Source organism: Pseudoliparis swirei, chromosome 4 (genome assembly GCF_029220125.1).
Source record: "Pseudoliparis swirei isolate HS2019 ecotype Mariana Trench chromosome 4, NWPU_hadal_v1, whole genome shotgun sequence".
Taxonomy (NCBI): Eukaryota; Metazoa; Chordata; class Actinopteri; order Perciformes; family Liparidae; genus Pseudoliparis; species Pseudoliparis swirei.
In genome coordinates, this window is record NC_079391.1 from 27,222,161 (window position 1) to 27,237,713 (window position 15,553).

The 15,553-nt window shown below is 44.4% G+C and overlaps 1 protein-coding gene across 1 annotated transcript in view; it reads right to left on the minus strand.

Moving 5' to 3' along the window:
* Nucleotides 1–6,093: 6,093 nt before the first annotated feature.
* Nucleotides 6,094–15,553, minus strand: part of chsy1 (chondroitin sulfate synthase 1) — a 58,217-nt gene continuing 48,757 nt past the window's right edge. The window contains exon 3 of the mRNA XM_056412012.1: nucleotides 6,094–9,595. Coding sequence (XP_056267987.1) covers nucleotides 8,003–9,595 — 1,593 coding nt within the window. The 3' untranslated portion in view covers nucleotides 6,094–8,002. The remainder of the gene's footprint in view (nucleotides 9,596–15,553) is intronic.

A 15,553-nucleotide genomic window follows, 5' to 3' on the forward strand; every position in this document is an offset into this window, starting at 1 on the left:
TCATAATAGTTTATTTGAGAAATTTCAATCAGGATTTAGAAAACACCACAGCACCGAGACGGCACTGGTGAAAATTACAAATGACCTCTTAATGGCAGCAGATAAAGGACTCCTCTCTGTCCTGGTCTTGTTAGACCTTAGTGCTGCATTCGACACCATTGACCATGACATCCTGTTACAGAGACTGGAGCAGTCGATTGGCATTTCAGGCACGGCACTAATTTGGTTTAAATCCTATTTATCAGATCGATCTCAGTTTGTATTTGTAAACGATGACGCCTCGATAACCACCAACGTTAATCACGGAGTTCCACAAGGTTCTGTGCTTGGACCAATTTTATTTACCTTATACATGCTTCCTTTGGGCAATATTATCAGGAAACACTCCATAAACTTTCATTGTTATGCAGATGACACTCAACTATATTTATCGATAAAACCAGAGGAGAGCAACCAACTCTGTAAAATTCAAGCATGTCTTAAAGACATAAAAACATGGATGACCTGCAACTTCTTGATGTTAAACTCAGACAAAACCGAAGTAATTTTAATCGGCCCTGAGCACCTCAGAGATCAATTATCTGGTGATGTGGATTCTGTAGACGGCATTGCCCTGGCATCCAACACCACTGTAAAGAATCTTGGCGTTATCTTTGATCGGGACTTGTCCTTTAACTCCCACGTAAAGCAAATCTCAAGGACTGCATTCTTTCATCTCTGTAATATTTCAAAAATCAGGCACATCTTGTCTCAAAAAGATGCAGAAAATTTGGTTCACGTTCGTTACTTGAGACTGGATTACTGCAACTCCTTATTAGCAGGCTGCTCTAATAAATCTCTTAGGTCCCTCAGTTGATCCAGAATGCTGCAGCTCGTGTTCTCACTAAAACTAAGAAAAGAGATCACATCACTCCTGCACTAGCTGCTCTGCACTGGCTCCCAGTAAAATCAAGAATCACTTTTAAAATTCTTCTCTTAACCTACAAAGCCTTGATTGGTGATGCTCCATCATATCTTAAGGAGCTTGTCGTACCATATTGCCCCACTAGAGCTACGCTCACTAAATGCGGGACTACTTGTAGTTCCTAGAGTCTTAAAAAGTAGAATGGGAGCCAGAGCCTTTAGTTATCAAGCTCCTCTTTTATGGAACCAGCTTCCAATTTCAGTCCGGGAGGCAGACACAGTCACCTCGTTAAGAGTAGACTTAAGACCTTCCTCTTTGACAGAGCTTATAGTTAGGGCTGAATCAGGTTTGCCCTGGTCCAGCCCTTGATATGCTGCTATAGGCTTATAGCTGCCGGGGACGTTTTAGGATGCACTGAGTACCTATCTCCTCTTTTTCTCTCCTTAAGGATGAATTTTCATCTCTCAATCACACGTTACTAACTCTGCTTTCTCCCGGAAGTCCTTTTGACTTTCGTCTCATGGGGTCATCGGACCCTATGAGACGGCATAGATCTATCTGCCTGATGGATCGTCTGGGTCGTAATTCCTGCTCATGACTACGCCACTGTCCTGTTGAGACTCCGCCCTCCTCCTCCCCACCGCCATCTGCCTGATGGATCGTGGAGGTCTCCATCGTGGAATATGCCTACTATGAACTATTCATACACTCTGTCATATTCATTGAATGTATTTTAACTCTAAATCTGTCCTTCTGTACACATTACATCTATTGCATCTGTCCATCCTAGGAGAGGATCCTCCTCTGTTGCTCTCCTCCAGGTTTCTTCCTTTTTCCCCTGAAGGGTTATTTGGGAGTTTTTCCTGGTCCGATGTGAGGTTTTGGGGCAGGGATGTCTATGTGTACAGATTGTAAAGCACTCCGAGACAAATTTGTAATTTGTGAAATTGGGCTATACAAATAAACTGAATTGAATTGAATTGAATGTATATATACATATACACATATACATACATATATATACACATATACATATATATATACATATACATACATATGTATACATATACACATATGCATACACATATATATGTGTATGTATATATATACACATATTCATATATGCATATATATATGTATACGTTTACATATATACATATATATATACATATGGATATATACATATACATATGTATCTACATATATATATATGTACATACATACACATGCTTTTGTAGATACATTTATATTTACATGTTAGTTCTACTTTCTTATCCTTGTTTTTTTAAATTTATTTTTTATTTGTGTTTATGTAAATTGAGAGCCAGGTAAATCCTTAGTCAAGTTTCTCGCATGCGTACTCATACATGGTCAATAAAGCCGATTCTGATTGATTAATGCTGCCGACTCTCAGACAGAAAAACCCCAAACAAAACCTCCCTGGAGGTGTTAGGAATAACTTATCTCTCCACACTATGTTGAAGTACATGTCCCTGCTAATCCTCGTTTGCTTTCACATCAGTAAAATGTTGAAAACATTGGAGAAAGAAAAAGTGTAGAATTCATCACGGTGGGCGTTACCGTTGGTAAGAAGTGCAGTAAACTGGGGCCCAGCAGTGAGAGTGTCATGCCGGCCTCACACAGCACGTATGGTTCAGCAGGTGAAATGTCACAGAGGCCCCACTGTCTCCATGTGTGTCTTTAAAAAACATGCACGGTATGGCCATAAAACACCCCTGTGTGTGTGTGTGTGTGTGTGAGTGTGTGTGTGAGAGAGAGACACACACCGCATCTCCCTGAAGTGTGTCCTGCAGAACGAGAACACTGTTGCTGAATACAGAATCACATGGTGAGTGACAACTGTTGATTACAAGGTCCCTTCCGGTGCGTGTGTGTGTGTGTGTGTGTGTGGTGGGGGGTGCTTTACGTCACCAGCTGTTTACAGGTCCACCCGCTTATTTCATGTTCAGCGCGTCTCCATAGATCAGAACATCCTGAGCAGTCTGGAGGGGGCGATGCATGGACGGATTAAGAAACCACGGGCCCCTGGGCCTGGACATGTCAAGGCCCCCGCAAAAAAAAAAAAAAACATTGACGTAAAAAAAATAATAATAAAAAATAATAATAATTACACTTTTTTTAAAAACATCGCTAACAAAACAGTCCGTATGGAACAACGATACCGGAGCTGAACACCTGAGCTCATGGGCCCCTGGTGCCGGTAGGCTCGTTCGGTAATCCATCCCTCAGTAGGACTATTGGGGCCCTGTTACTGACATGAATGACTTAAGCCCAGCATATACCGGCTACGGCGCATCGTGTCATATCATCATATTCATATCAATACAATGTTAATAACAGCGACGTCACGCGCAGAGGCTCAGGCCTAGGGGCCCCCTGAGCTCATGGGCCCCTGGGACTGGGCCCGGTAGGCCCGTTGGTTAATCCATCCCTGGGGCGATGGCATTGTTAACCGATGTTTACGAGTTCAACAATCAACTTTGAAGCGCGTTGTTAAAATTGTCCTGATAATCCCCAGAGTGCATGTGTGTGTTACGGCAGTGCTGTGGTAAACACCGTCGATGTGCAATGTATAATTTCCACGCTGAGGGAGACGTCACCAGGGCAGCGTTGTGCCGTCATCCGTTATTGGACACAAAAGCGTGACACCTGTCTCAGTAAATGTCCGCCATTGATAATCATTCTGAGGAATGAGGGCAACCAATTCCAAACATACATTTGTAATATTAGTTGCATAATTGCATTCGTGATATAGAAATATTGCTCTTAAAGTTAAAACCAGAAGCAGACAACGCTACATGTGCGTTGCTGCATTGATTTGCGCGCGCACGCCATTTGACTGAAACGTTTAGTTGACCCGTCGGCATCACTAACAAATAAGGAAATGGATGAAACTGATGGAGAACCATATGAACGTGAACATGCGACGGCATCATCTTAGAGCTGGATGGAAAATTATAAGGCAAAGCATGAACACACACACGACTTTCATATGCGCCACATTGCATGAGTAAGCTGACAAAAGCGTTGTAACCTAGTTACTACAAAACGAGTTTTGACAACCCAAAGTGTCCAGCTTGGTGTACCCGTTTCAATTCATACGCAGAGCACTAACTATACACAAACTGTAGTGGCCATTTGTCCTTCAACTTCAAACAAAACTATAAATCAAACCGCCACTGATGCACCGTGGGTTTCGGTGTTGACGCAGGCAAAAGAAAAGTAATGTCCATTTCCGCCTGTTATTATTCTGATTCATTTATTTCTTAAACCAACAAAAAAGAACAAACAAAATGTTGACGCTTCCTCTCTAAGCTGTGGTAAAAAAAAAACATTGACCACCCTGGTGCATGCTGGTCCTGTGCCTACCCACCTCTACATATAACCACAGGTGCCCAGTGTTACCCCCTAAAACTAAATGTATTAAACTAAACTACAATTATCATGAGAAACAACTAACATATCAAAATATAACCTAAATAATCAATAAATAATCAATATTACTTTACAATTAAACCTAAATACAAATGTCAAATTAAATAGCTCCAACACAAACCTTTAAAGGCCGAGAATGGACTCATCCCGGCTTTGGAGGCTCTGCTTTTTGGTCTCTCCAGAGATCCCCGAACCACCAATGAATGGACTTCAACTCAGATGCGTTATATTTTCCTTCAGCATGTTCAGAACAAGATTTATTGTTGCTATATATATATATATATATAATTATTAGCACAAACTCAATTCCGAGGTGGTCTTTGCAGTTGGAACCTTTTATGAAATGATGGTGTAGAAACTTTTGACTAACGGTGTATCCTACGATAGTATATACTCAAAAGTGATGAGGTAATGGTCGGATAGAAGAGGGTTCTGTGGGAAGACCTCCAAATGCTCAATGTCAACGCCACATGCAAGGACAAGGTCGAGGGTGTGGCCAAAGCTGTGAGAGGGTTTCTATCCTCTGACAGAGTCCAACAATGAGATAGTTGCAGCATTAAGGCAATTATTACATCTTTATTAAAATCTCCTACAATAATAACCTCATCAGTTTTAAGTACTAAACTTGATAGAAAACTCAGAAAATTCAGATAGAAATTCTGAATATGGACCTGGTGGCCAGTACAGTATAACTAATAGAATTGGCTGTAATTTTTTGCAGGTTGGATGTGAAACACTAGAACAAGGCTTTCACATGAGTTGTAGTTTAATTAAGATTGAGTCAAAGATGGCTGCTACTCCACCTCCTCAGCCGGTGCCTTGAGGAATGTGAGTATTAATATGACTTGGAGGATTTGATTCATTTAGGCTGACATATTCTTCATCACTCAGCCAGGTTTCAGTAAGTCAAAATAAATCAACGCGATTGTCTGATAAATCATTTCGTAACACAGCTTTAGATGACCGATCTAATATTTAGGAGACTGCATTTAATTCTCCTGTTTCGTTGCACTGCTGAAATAGTGGTGTTAACCTTTATGAGGTTATTTTGTATGGCGCGTCGAGTTACATTTTATTTAATTCATTTAAGTGACCGTGTGTTACACAGTAAAAGGCGGATCCAGGACTGGAAGTCACCTCGCCCTCCCAGCTCCTCCTTGTGGTTCAAGGATCTGGTGTTCTTCTTAAAATTGGAGAAAATCAAGTTCTTGTTGCGGCGACAGCCGGAGAAATTTGAATCAACTTGGGGTCCGATTATACAACACTTTGATAAATTGAAGACTCTCTCATAAGATTCATAAACCATTTCTGTGGTCTTTGATGTTTCTTTTTTACAAAATATTAATTATTTACAAAAAGGGGGGGGGGGGGGGGAGCTTTTTAAGTTGTCTTGACGCTGTTGTAGGAACTAATAATTAGCAATAATTTACAATTTCTCAAACTCATTTCTGGTTTCTGTTTGACTGTATTGCCTCCTACACTATTTTCACTTTTGTGGAATACTTGCACTACTAATACTGTTGTGTGCTTTTTGACAATTCAAGCAGTGCGATTTGTTCGATTTGTTTTGTGTGGGGGGGGAAATGACAAGTGCAATGTATAACTGTATACTCTGCTTTTGAGAATAAACACAATTTACAAAAAAAAAGGCGGATCCAGCATTTCACCCGTTGTTCCTGTCATTCGGAGAACTGTGAATGTAAAAGACAAAAAAACACCACAAGCACCGCACGATCAGATACTTCCCCCCCATTTTATTTCTTCTTAAATAGAAAACCTTGCCCTGTTGGACAGAGTTGAAAGAACAAAAATTACAACAAAAAGAACAACACTTTGATGACAACACAGTCATTCATTTTGTTACAACAGTCTAAAACTCCGCCGGTCATGTTTTAATGCCGACCGAGGAGCGACCGCCCGATGGAGTGCTGCGGCGCTCAGCACCTGCACGACACAGGCAGGAGCCCAGCACCTGGAGCCCAGGGCCCGGTTCACATCAGAGCTCAATGGAGTCAGCACGGGGGCCACGCCCCTGTAGGCCGGGACCAGCCACAACACTGTGTCAACATAAAAGAAAGTCCTTTATGAAAAGAGACTGACTCCCATTTCAAACCACTGGAATTAAAGGCCAGGCTGGTTCCCACTAACCCCGTCACAAAGGCCTGGGCTGGAGGGAGCTCAGGTGTTGACTCTCCTTTATACAGTCAGTTTCTCACACACACACACACACACACACACACACACACACACACACACACACACACACACACACACACACACACACACACACACACACACACACACACACACACACACACACACACACACACACACACACGAGACTGTGCAAAAGTCTTTGGTGACGAGGAGTTTGAGAAAAGCAACGCGGGAAAAAACGCCATCCGACAATCTTTTCAGAGAGTAGAAGTGGAGCCGGCAAATTCAATAAATAAGACAGCAAAAGATCAATTGCAGATAGAACATCCAGCAGTTGCATTCACAGAAATAAAAGACCCAGGAGAAACAACAGTGTTGTGTCATATGACCAAACCCATAAAAGCAAATGGAAGAAAGCCATCGTAAATGAAATGATGTCATAACATGGCCCTTAGAGACAATCGGCCGTGGTTCCACTCGTCCTCTCGATGTGACTTCTGTGAGGCCGACACTTCAGTGTGACCGATCCCAGAGGGATCAGATACACGCTGTGGTCAACGGTGTGGCTGTGGAACATTTCATTTCCTGTAAATTATTCACAATAAAAGTCCCGTTATTTTTGCTATTTGCTCTTCCTCCTTGCAGTATTAGGAGACTTGTTTTATTGACGAATGGTCGCCAACAAAGCTCCCCTACTTCTGTAATAAATAAATTTTCTCATAAATTCTTCGAAGAAAAGTCTCCCGTATTTTGTTTATTCAAAACCAGCAGAATCAGGAAATGTTTTCTTTTCATCAGCAGTAGGTTAACAGGACTCACGCAGCAGGTCTCAGCAGGGGCCTGGATCTCCTCCTCTGCTCTCCTCAGGAGAGGAACTCTGGTGTGGGGTGAAGATGACGGAGACCTACGCTTGATAAACTCTCGAGGTCGTGTCCACTCGCTGACACCTGAACTCAAAAGCGAGCCGGGCCGCCTCGGCATCCCGATGGGACGCCGATGCGAGCGACCGGGAAACAAAAGGTCACATTGAAAAGACAAGTGGAACCACGGCCACTGAGACGGCTGTGATCCGAGTCATTTGAAATGAAATGTTGTTGACATTCAGTCTTTTTGTAAACATTCACAATCGAGAGTCGAGTTATATTTGGAGCTCCTGCTGGTCAGAGTGCGGACCACCGGTCTGCTTTCTGTAAGACAAATGGAATATCCAAGGGCCATGACGGTGTACTTCACGTCACAGGCAAGAGGGGCCTCGGGCCCCGGCTCACACAATATTTCTTTGATCATTAATCAATGATGTCATTCCATACTAGAATGCAGATTTTTTTTAAATTTTTTTTTTAAAGACATATTTTCAAAATATATCCATGTGAAGTCTTTCGGTTCAGTAAAAAATAAATTAGGCAGTGAAAACACCACGCAGTGAGAAGTGAGCACAGACCGGGTTCACTTCTCAGTTCACGACAGTCTGCCGCTCGGCTTTTCTCACGCTGTCCTAACTGAGCCGTTATTGCTCGCCAGTCTCCTGAAGCCGTGGTCGTTCTTCTCCAGCCAGAGCTCGGCGAGCTGCTGGGTGGAGCCGTGCGACGAGGCCTTGGACCCCAGACACATCTTATATTGCTTTGCCTCCAGGTTTGGGTCGCATATGACGGGGTGGTGAACGTGCACTATCCCCGTGTCTGCGCTTCGGAACAACTTAATCCCCGACTGGACAAATTTATTAAAAAGGTCCACGTCCTCCAAACCCCACCCCTGTATGGAGGTATCGAAGCCTCCGGCTCGAACCAAGTCCCCCTTGTAGACGCAGACGATCCCGAAGCCGTAGTTCCTCCACAGGCCCGTCTTGGCGGTGAAGACGTAGTGGTTGTTGCTGGGGACCTTCCCAGCGTACACCACCTTGGGGTCATACTGGCTGAAGATGATGGGGAAGTAGGTCTGCTCCCCCAAGGCTGTATTGGTCCGACAACGCTTGAGGAACTCGCCGGTGAAAAGCAGATCCACATCGCAAAAGAAGAGCAGTGAATCATTGGAGAAGTGCAAGGAACCCACTTCCAAAGCCAGAGCCCTGGAGAAGGAGCCCGTGACGGGCTTTATCTCCATCTCGGCCCGAGGATACTTCATGTGATACTCCCTCATCAGCTCCACCTGCTTCACCCGCTCGGTGTTGTTGTCCGTGCTGAAGAGCAGGATCAGCAGCTTGACGTTCTGGTTTGGGATCAGACAAACCCGCTCAAAGTTAGCCATGAAACGCACAAAGATGTCATAGCGCCCCGACAGGGGTACCAAGATGTTGACTTTCTTCTCTTTTGGTTCCCTCTGGTCTTGGCCAGAAGTGGCCAGCTTGAAAGGCACCAGCATCTTGAGCGAGTTGGACAGAAACGAGAGCGAGTCTGAATCCTTGTTGATGAGGCTGGCCAGAGCTTTAGCGTCCATCTCCCCCTCCTCTCGGAACTGGATCTGGCTGAAGGTCTGCTGCAGGTAGGCGTGCCTCCTCACAGGAACCGTCATGGTCTTCCCTTTGTGCTTCTTGTACAGCAGCAGCAGATCGAGCACATACTCGGCCCCGTATAAGGGATTGACCCTCCGGTAGCCATACTGGATTTCTTTGAAGTCAATGACCCGCCCTCGTGTCTTGGCGTTGGCGTTGATCATCTCCATCACTTGCATGATGATGTCATCCAGGGCTTGCCTTTGGGAGGAGTCCATCCCGCGGCGGGGCGGCTGACCGTCGGAGGACGAGAACAGGTACTTCCCCGTCAGGAACTCCCACTCCAAGACCTCGTCTCGCTGCCGCGGATGGAAGCGCATGAACGAAGGCGGCATGCCCAGCTGGAGGTCCTCCCGGCTGGGCTCGTTGGCGCCGTAGCGTCCCATTTGAACGATCTCCCGGTGGAGCTGAACGGTTCGGTGGCGCAGCTCCGCGATCTTCCGGCTGAGCATGTAGCTGTGCAGGCGATACTGGTAAGGGGGGTTCTTGTTGGGGTGGAGGGTGATGGCCCGATGGATCTTGCTGTTGTGGAGGTCTCGTATGTAGCCCTTCTTATTTGGTTCGTAGTTCTCGTAGAAGAGCTGCTGCATCTGTGGAGACAAGACAGGGGGCTGCGTCAGTTCATTGGGAACACTGGAAGCTACACATGCTCATTCAAATGGAAGACAACATCAGCGTTGCAATGTCTGCACCCAACCACACAGCTTCATAATGACAGATGAAGGGACAGGTACGACCGGCAATTTCTGTTCCCAGCTGCACTCAAAACCCCGTGATAAGCACCTTGCTGTAAGTGCCAGTCTGTTGAGCTACAGGGCTTCAATAAAAGTGTTTCTACAGGATATCCGGCATCCCGCCCAAAAAGTGCGTTCAGAGCCGAGAGAATAGAGCAGACAGATAGAACAGACGCATGTTGTGTTTTACTCATCAGATCAACAACATCTGCCTGATGGATCGTGGAGGTCTCCATCGTGGAATATGCCTACTATGAACTATTCATACACTGTCATATTCATTGAATGTATTTAAACTCTAAATCTGTCCATCTGTACACATTACATCTATTGCATCTGTCCATCCTGGAGAGGGATCCTCCTCTGTTGCTCTCCTGAAGGTTTCTTCCCTTTTTTTTCCCCTGAAGGGTTATTTGGGAGTTTTTCCTGATCCGATGTGAGGTTTTGGGGCAGGGATGTCTATGTGTACAGATTGTAAAGCACTCCGAGACAAATTTGTAATTTGTGAAATTGGGCTATACAAATAAACTGAATTGAATTGAATCTGCAAGGAAGGAAGACGGTATGAGTGATGGGTTTCCCTTCAGAAAGGCAAACTCCAATATGTGCTGTTGTAGATAATCAGAATGACTGCAGTTATTGTTTTCTGGAGAACAAATATGGTCACGACTGCCAAACAAATTGAAATGGACCGACAGGTAATCACATTTGTGCCATCCACTTGTATTGGGTATTGATCGTTTCTCACACTCGGGGGACCTTGACATTGTGAGCGTGGGGAGGCAAGTCAACTATTTCCCAACTTCTCTATGAGCTACAGTCCTCAAATTGAACATCAATGTAGATTTATATTAATTTCTAATTTACTTAGTACCTTTTACAGACACACATTTTTTTCTGCAGCGAGCAGGTGGCCCAAATGACCCGTTTCCTCTACATATTGAGCATGTTGTGCTAATTGTGAATTGCTGTGTAAGGCCAAAACAATCCTAATTGCATATGAGAATTGAGCCTAATTAGCAATGTTTCTTGAAATAAGTCTTGACTGAAACCATTTCTACCAGCCGGACCCGTCAGTCTTCACATTAGCAGCAGAGGGAGAAGGATGACTCAGTGCGTTTACATGCATTCGAATTATTGGCTTAGTCGGACTGAAATCGAATTATCCGTTTCATGTAAACACCTTTGTCGGACTATGTGCGGTCCGACTTCGATCCGATTAACACCCCTGGATAACTCGATCCGATCCAGTTGATAATTCGACTATCGCGGCATGTAACGGTGAATTGGATAAGGAACTGGACTTTGCGTCTTTGCGCATGCTCGAGATCCCGCCGCCCTCCTCCCTCCCCCCTCCCTCCCATGTCGTGACCCGGAAGTCGAAAGAGACGATAAGTTGTCACTGCCGGGAGCCTGGCCGGCAGAAAACAAACAAACAACCAGTACCGCTGCTAACCATGTTGGTGCCCTAAGCATAACTCCTGCATGATGCCCCCCTGAGTGACCCACGGCGATCGTTGTCGACGGGGGGGGGGGGGGGGGGGGGGTGTGTGCTAGTGAGAGAGTGCTCATCTGTGTGCACGGCAGAGCGATGCGAGCTGAGACGTGTTAACGGGGGTGCTGAGCAATTAAATATATCTCTTGTTCTGCCTGTTTTGTGATATACATGCCTAAAAGGTGCCTAATATTTCCAGACTGAAATAATATCGGTATTATAATTATGAGGATTTTTTTAGTTGCCTATTTTGTGGAGCCCCCTCAGGACTTGGTGCCCTACGCGCAGCGCGTCGTGCGCGTTATGGGAGCGGCGGCGCTGCAAACAACGCTATGGAGAACACAAGAGCCACCACACATTTCTGGACCGAAGAGCAGACAGAATTTATGCTTAATGTATTGAAGGAGTTGAACATACTAAAGTTCATGGTTCTGTCTCGAAATGTTGATGTTGTTGGTAGTGGTGAAGAGGTCAAGCGGAAATGGCTGTATCACCATGAGTTGTAATGAAAACAGCGCCACCTATCGTCTCGGATATGACATGCTTTCGGCCAATGATACGAATTACTCACTGCCATGTATATTGGGATAACAGCAGATCCCCCAAAAGATAGCATAGTCCGACTAAAGCAAGATTCGAATTATACCATCATGTAAACGCACTGACTGTTAGCCAGCTTATTGTCCAAGGCTTGAACACTATTGGTGATGCAGTCAATAGGAAATCCAACACTATGTAAACCCATTCAAAGCGTTTTGTAGCTTATAATGTAAAAAAAAAAGAAGAAGCTTTATTCTAGGGATGGTAAAGCCTCTGCAAACATTGGTGTTGTTTTTGAGAATGTATTATTATATCATTACCGTGATAAACTTCCCTTTCCAAGATTATTATTATAGGTTACCGTGTTGGTATTGGCTCCGACAAATGCTGGCAACAAGTAAGAGAGTGAGTGTTCACTGCATACCTGCTGGAGCTTTACAAACCTACCGTTCCTCAAATCGCAAGTGGCTTTGGAGCCAGGGTAGAACATTTACATCTTTTTTTAGGGGGCGATTTTTGCCCCCACTGAATGAAATCCAGAGGCATTTAAAAATAAATTGAAATAACATTTAACCGTTGTTAAAAAATTTATAAATATACATATATATGCTTACAGTATATGAGCAATTGTCATAAAATGGCAATAATAAGACTATTAGGCAGTAGTCTACAGATTCAAAGTGTTTTCTTAGATTTCATTTTAACAAAACACAAACAGAAAACATAAATCAGAATTGTATTTCTTTGTGGTTATTTAGTGTTATTAATTTAATTTAATTATTTGTTATTAACAACTATTAACAATTATAACTTATTTATTTGTTTTGTTATAATTTAAAATTATATTCATGGATTTTCTTGTGTGTACCTACCTAGTAGGCTACAGGCAATACAGATATGACCCACAAATCAAATAACAAAAAACTATTAAATTATCAGAATAATTCGAGGAAATTATGGGGGCATTTTGTGCCCCTCTTCTCGTGACATCAGGGGCAAAATGATATTTCTTACGAGCAGTTAAGCCCTTTGCCCTCGTGTATTTCCGACGCCGTTTGGAGCTGCTGGCAGGATCTCAAACGGGGCCAAACGTCAGGGTTTGTGTATGTTGCCTCCCGATGAAGAGCGCATCAGAAGGGCGGCAGCCTCTCCAAGGTCTAATTTGAGAAGACGGCTCGGGAAGGCCGCCACAATCCCAGGGGGAAAGGGTTAAAGGGAATAGGACTGGACAGGTCTGAGAGCTATGGAACCTGGAGCGGAATACGATCCATGGCTTTAGCTTGCATTCCCCTGCACCTAAGAGAGGGCAGCCTGCCAACCAAAACACACTGTAACCTTGTCATTAATGGCAGTCTTGTGCAAAGCCGTGCCTTTAGAGGTGAAGGGTCGGACTTCATCTCAAACGGCATGTGTAACAACAAACAGAGAGTCATGTGTGGCATTCTTTCAAACCGAAAACACTGCCTCCATCTGACAATATTCAGCCAGGTCAATTATTGCTATAAAAATTGAGAATTTGCTGGGTGCCATGCCATTTCTATCATTTTAATAGATAGCCCAATAGTCCAAAGAACATCCGATTGGACAAAATCCCATACGTCCGATTGGCCATGACCACGAAAATAAATGCTCATCGTTTCAAAAGGCCCATTGCCCACTGAATGCGACAGATGTGTCAGTGTCCCAGCGTGTCGACATGGTCGGGTTGTAACTCGGGAGCACAGTGTGAACACAATCATTCCAGCGGCTGTAAGCACTATGGCTGTGTCGAATATCATTCAAGCCTCAAGTGAGGTTTTTCCAATGACAATTTGAATGTATATCTTCATAGACACACTAAGAAGATGGGAAATAATTGGTGTAATGTATGGTGCCGGTAGTTTATCCAAGGGAACTGCAGTTTGTATAGTCTGCAGAGCCGTGAAGCTCTCACCGTTACATAGTTTGTTGGTTTATTACCTTCGCTTTGAAAATGCGGAAAGTTATGTTTTGATCGCCGTGTATTTATTTATTTGTATGCGTGTTACTCGCATAACTCAAAAAGTATTAAACCGAATCGCATGAAATTTGGCGGGATGATTAGTTATCATCCGGGGACCATTTGATTAGATTTTGGGATCGATCGGATCAAATGACAAGGTCAAAGTTATGAATAGGTCAAAATCTTCTTTTTACCATTGCGCGGTCAATTTCTATCCAATTGGCATGCAACTAATGCCAAAATGTTCATAATTCAATGCCCAATCTTGTGATATGCGAAGGTATGCGCTCTACCGAGTGCCCGTTCTAGTTCAAAATGTATTAATACTGATTGCGTGTCCAAATTGCACCAAATTAAACAGAGCACTCTATGAGGCACCCAACAATACACCAGCCAAGTGCACACCCAGTCGGAGGATCGGGTCTTGAGCTATGCGAAGGACACACAGGCAGACGAGATTCTTTATAGTCGGATAAGCTTCGAGATACTGCATTTGTTTTATTGGGGCAAAGAGAGTAGTTTCCCTCCCCACAGTATGTTTTTGTTGGCTCAGACTGTCTCCAGCAGAGTCACACCAGTTGTCCTCAGCTGACAGCCAACGGGTCAGGATGTTTATGGCCCACTCCTGTGGTTTCACCATCATTAGGACCCGACCTAATAACATGACCTCTACTTTTGTGGTCACCGTTGCAACTTATGATTCCTTAGTGCAATTTGTTCACAGTCATTAACCTCACAAAATCCCTGCCCCAACTCTAATGGTCCTCGAACAAAAGGCAGATGTAAAAGTCGGCTGAAGCCTTTGAGCTTCATTTCAGACCCTGAAACAGATCTGCGAGCGGCGGAACGGCTGGCCTAAGATTACGTCACGCTATTTAGGTTGCGTTCGCTTTAGAATTTCGGAAGATTAGCGTGTTCGTTCCAAATTGGCTTGTGGTCGACTGTCTGATACAGTAACAGCAATTTCATCGTACACCTCCACGACTGGAAGCCAAGCAAGTCAACACAAACACAATAATCAAAGCGGAGCAGGAGAAACAGCTCCGTAATATTAGGTTATCTGAAGGGAAAGGAGACGCTCCACCAATGAACACAACGCAAGTCCATGAGAAGGATCTGTGCCGTGATTACAGACCCTAAACACACGCTCCGCTACATGCCGTCCAGCTTGGCAACCCTAAAGACGCACGAAGAACATCCAACTGGAAGAAAGGTCTTTATAAACCAAGTCCACCGTTCACTATTTAACACATACTAAAACACAGGAAAGGGGATCGGCGATTGCTGTTGGTTCCTCAATTTATGACCCAAAATCAAATAAAACTGTGACTATCAGGATTCAGTGTTCAGTCAGCTGGTATTGTAAATGATGCTCCAGGCACACGGCAAAGGCCATATGCCCGTCAGCCGCCAGCTCGGCACACTGCGATGTTCGGATGCACGAGGAGAGCACGTGCAGGCAGAGGAAGTGAAGCCTGAGGGTCAGTCCGAGAAGTGTATTTAATCTGCAGGACAATGGGCCCCGGCTGTCTCGGAGCGGGCCATGCAAATCTAATTGAAGACGGCATAATGCGGCGGTAATTGTCTCTTTTGTAAGCGAGGGTGGTCTGACCAAACTCAGTTCTAAAGTCAGGAAAAAGCTCGTCACACCTAAGACAGCTCCACAATAGGTACGTGTTGATGTGTGTGGTGGGAGGCGGTTTAACCATCGACAGCATCGCGACAACAGACCACTTCATCAATGGGAGCCATCTGGGCAGTGGACCGTTAGTGACCGTGCATAATGTGACACGGTCCA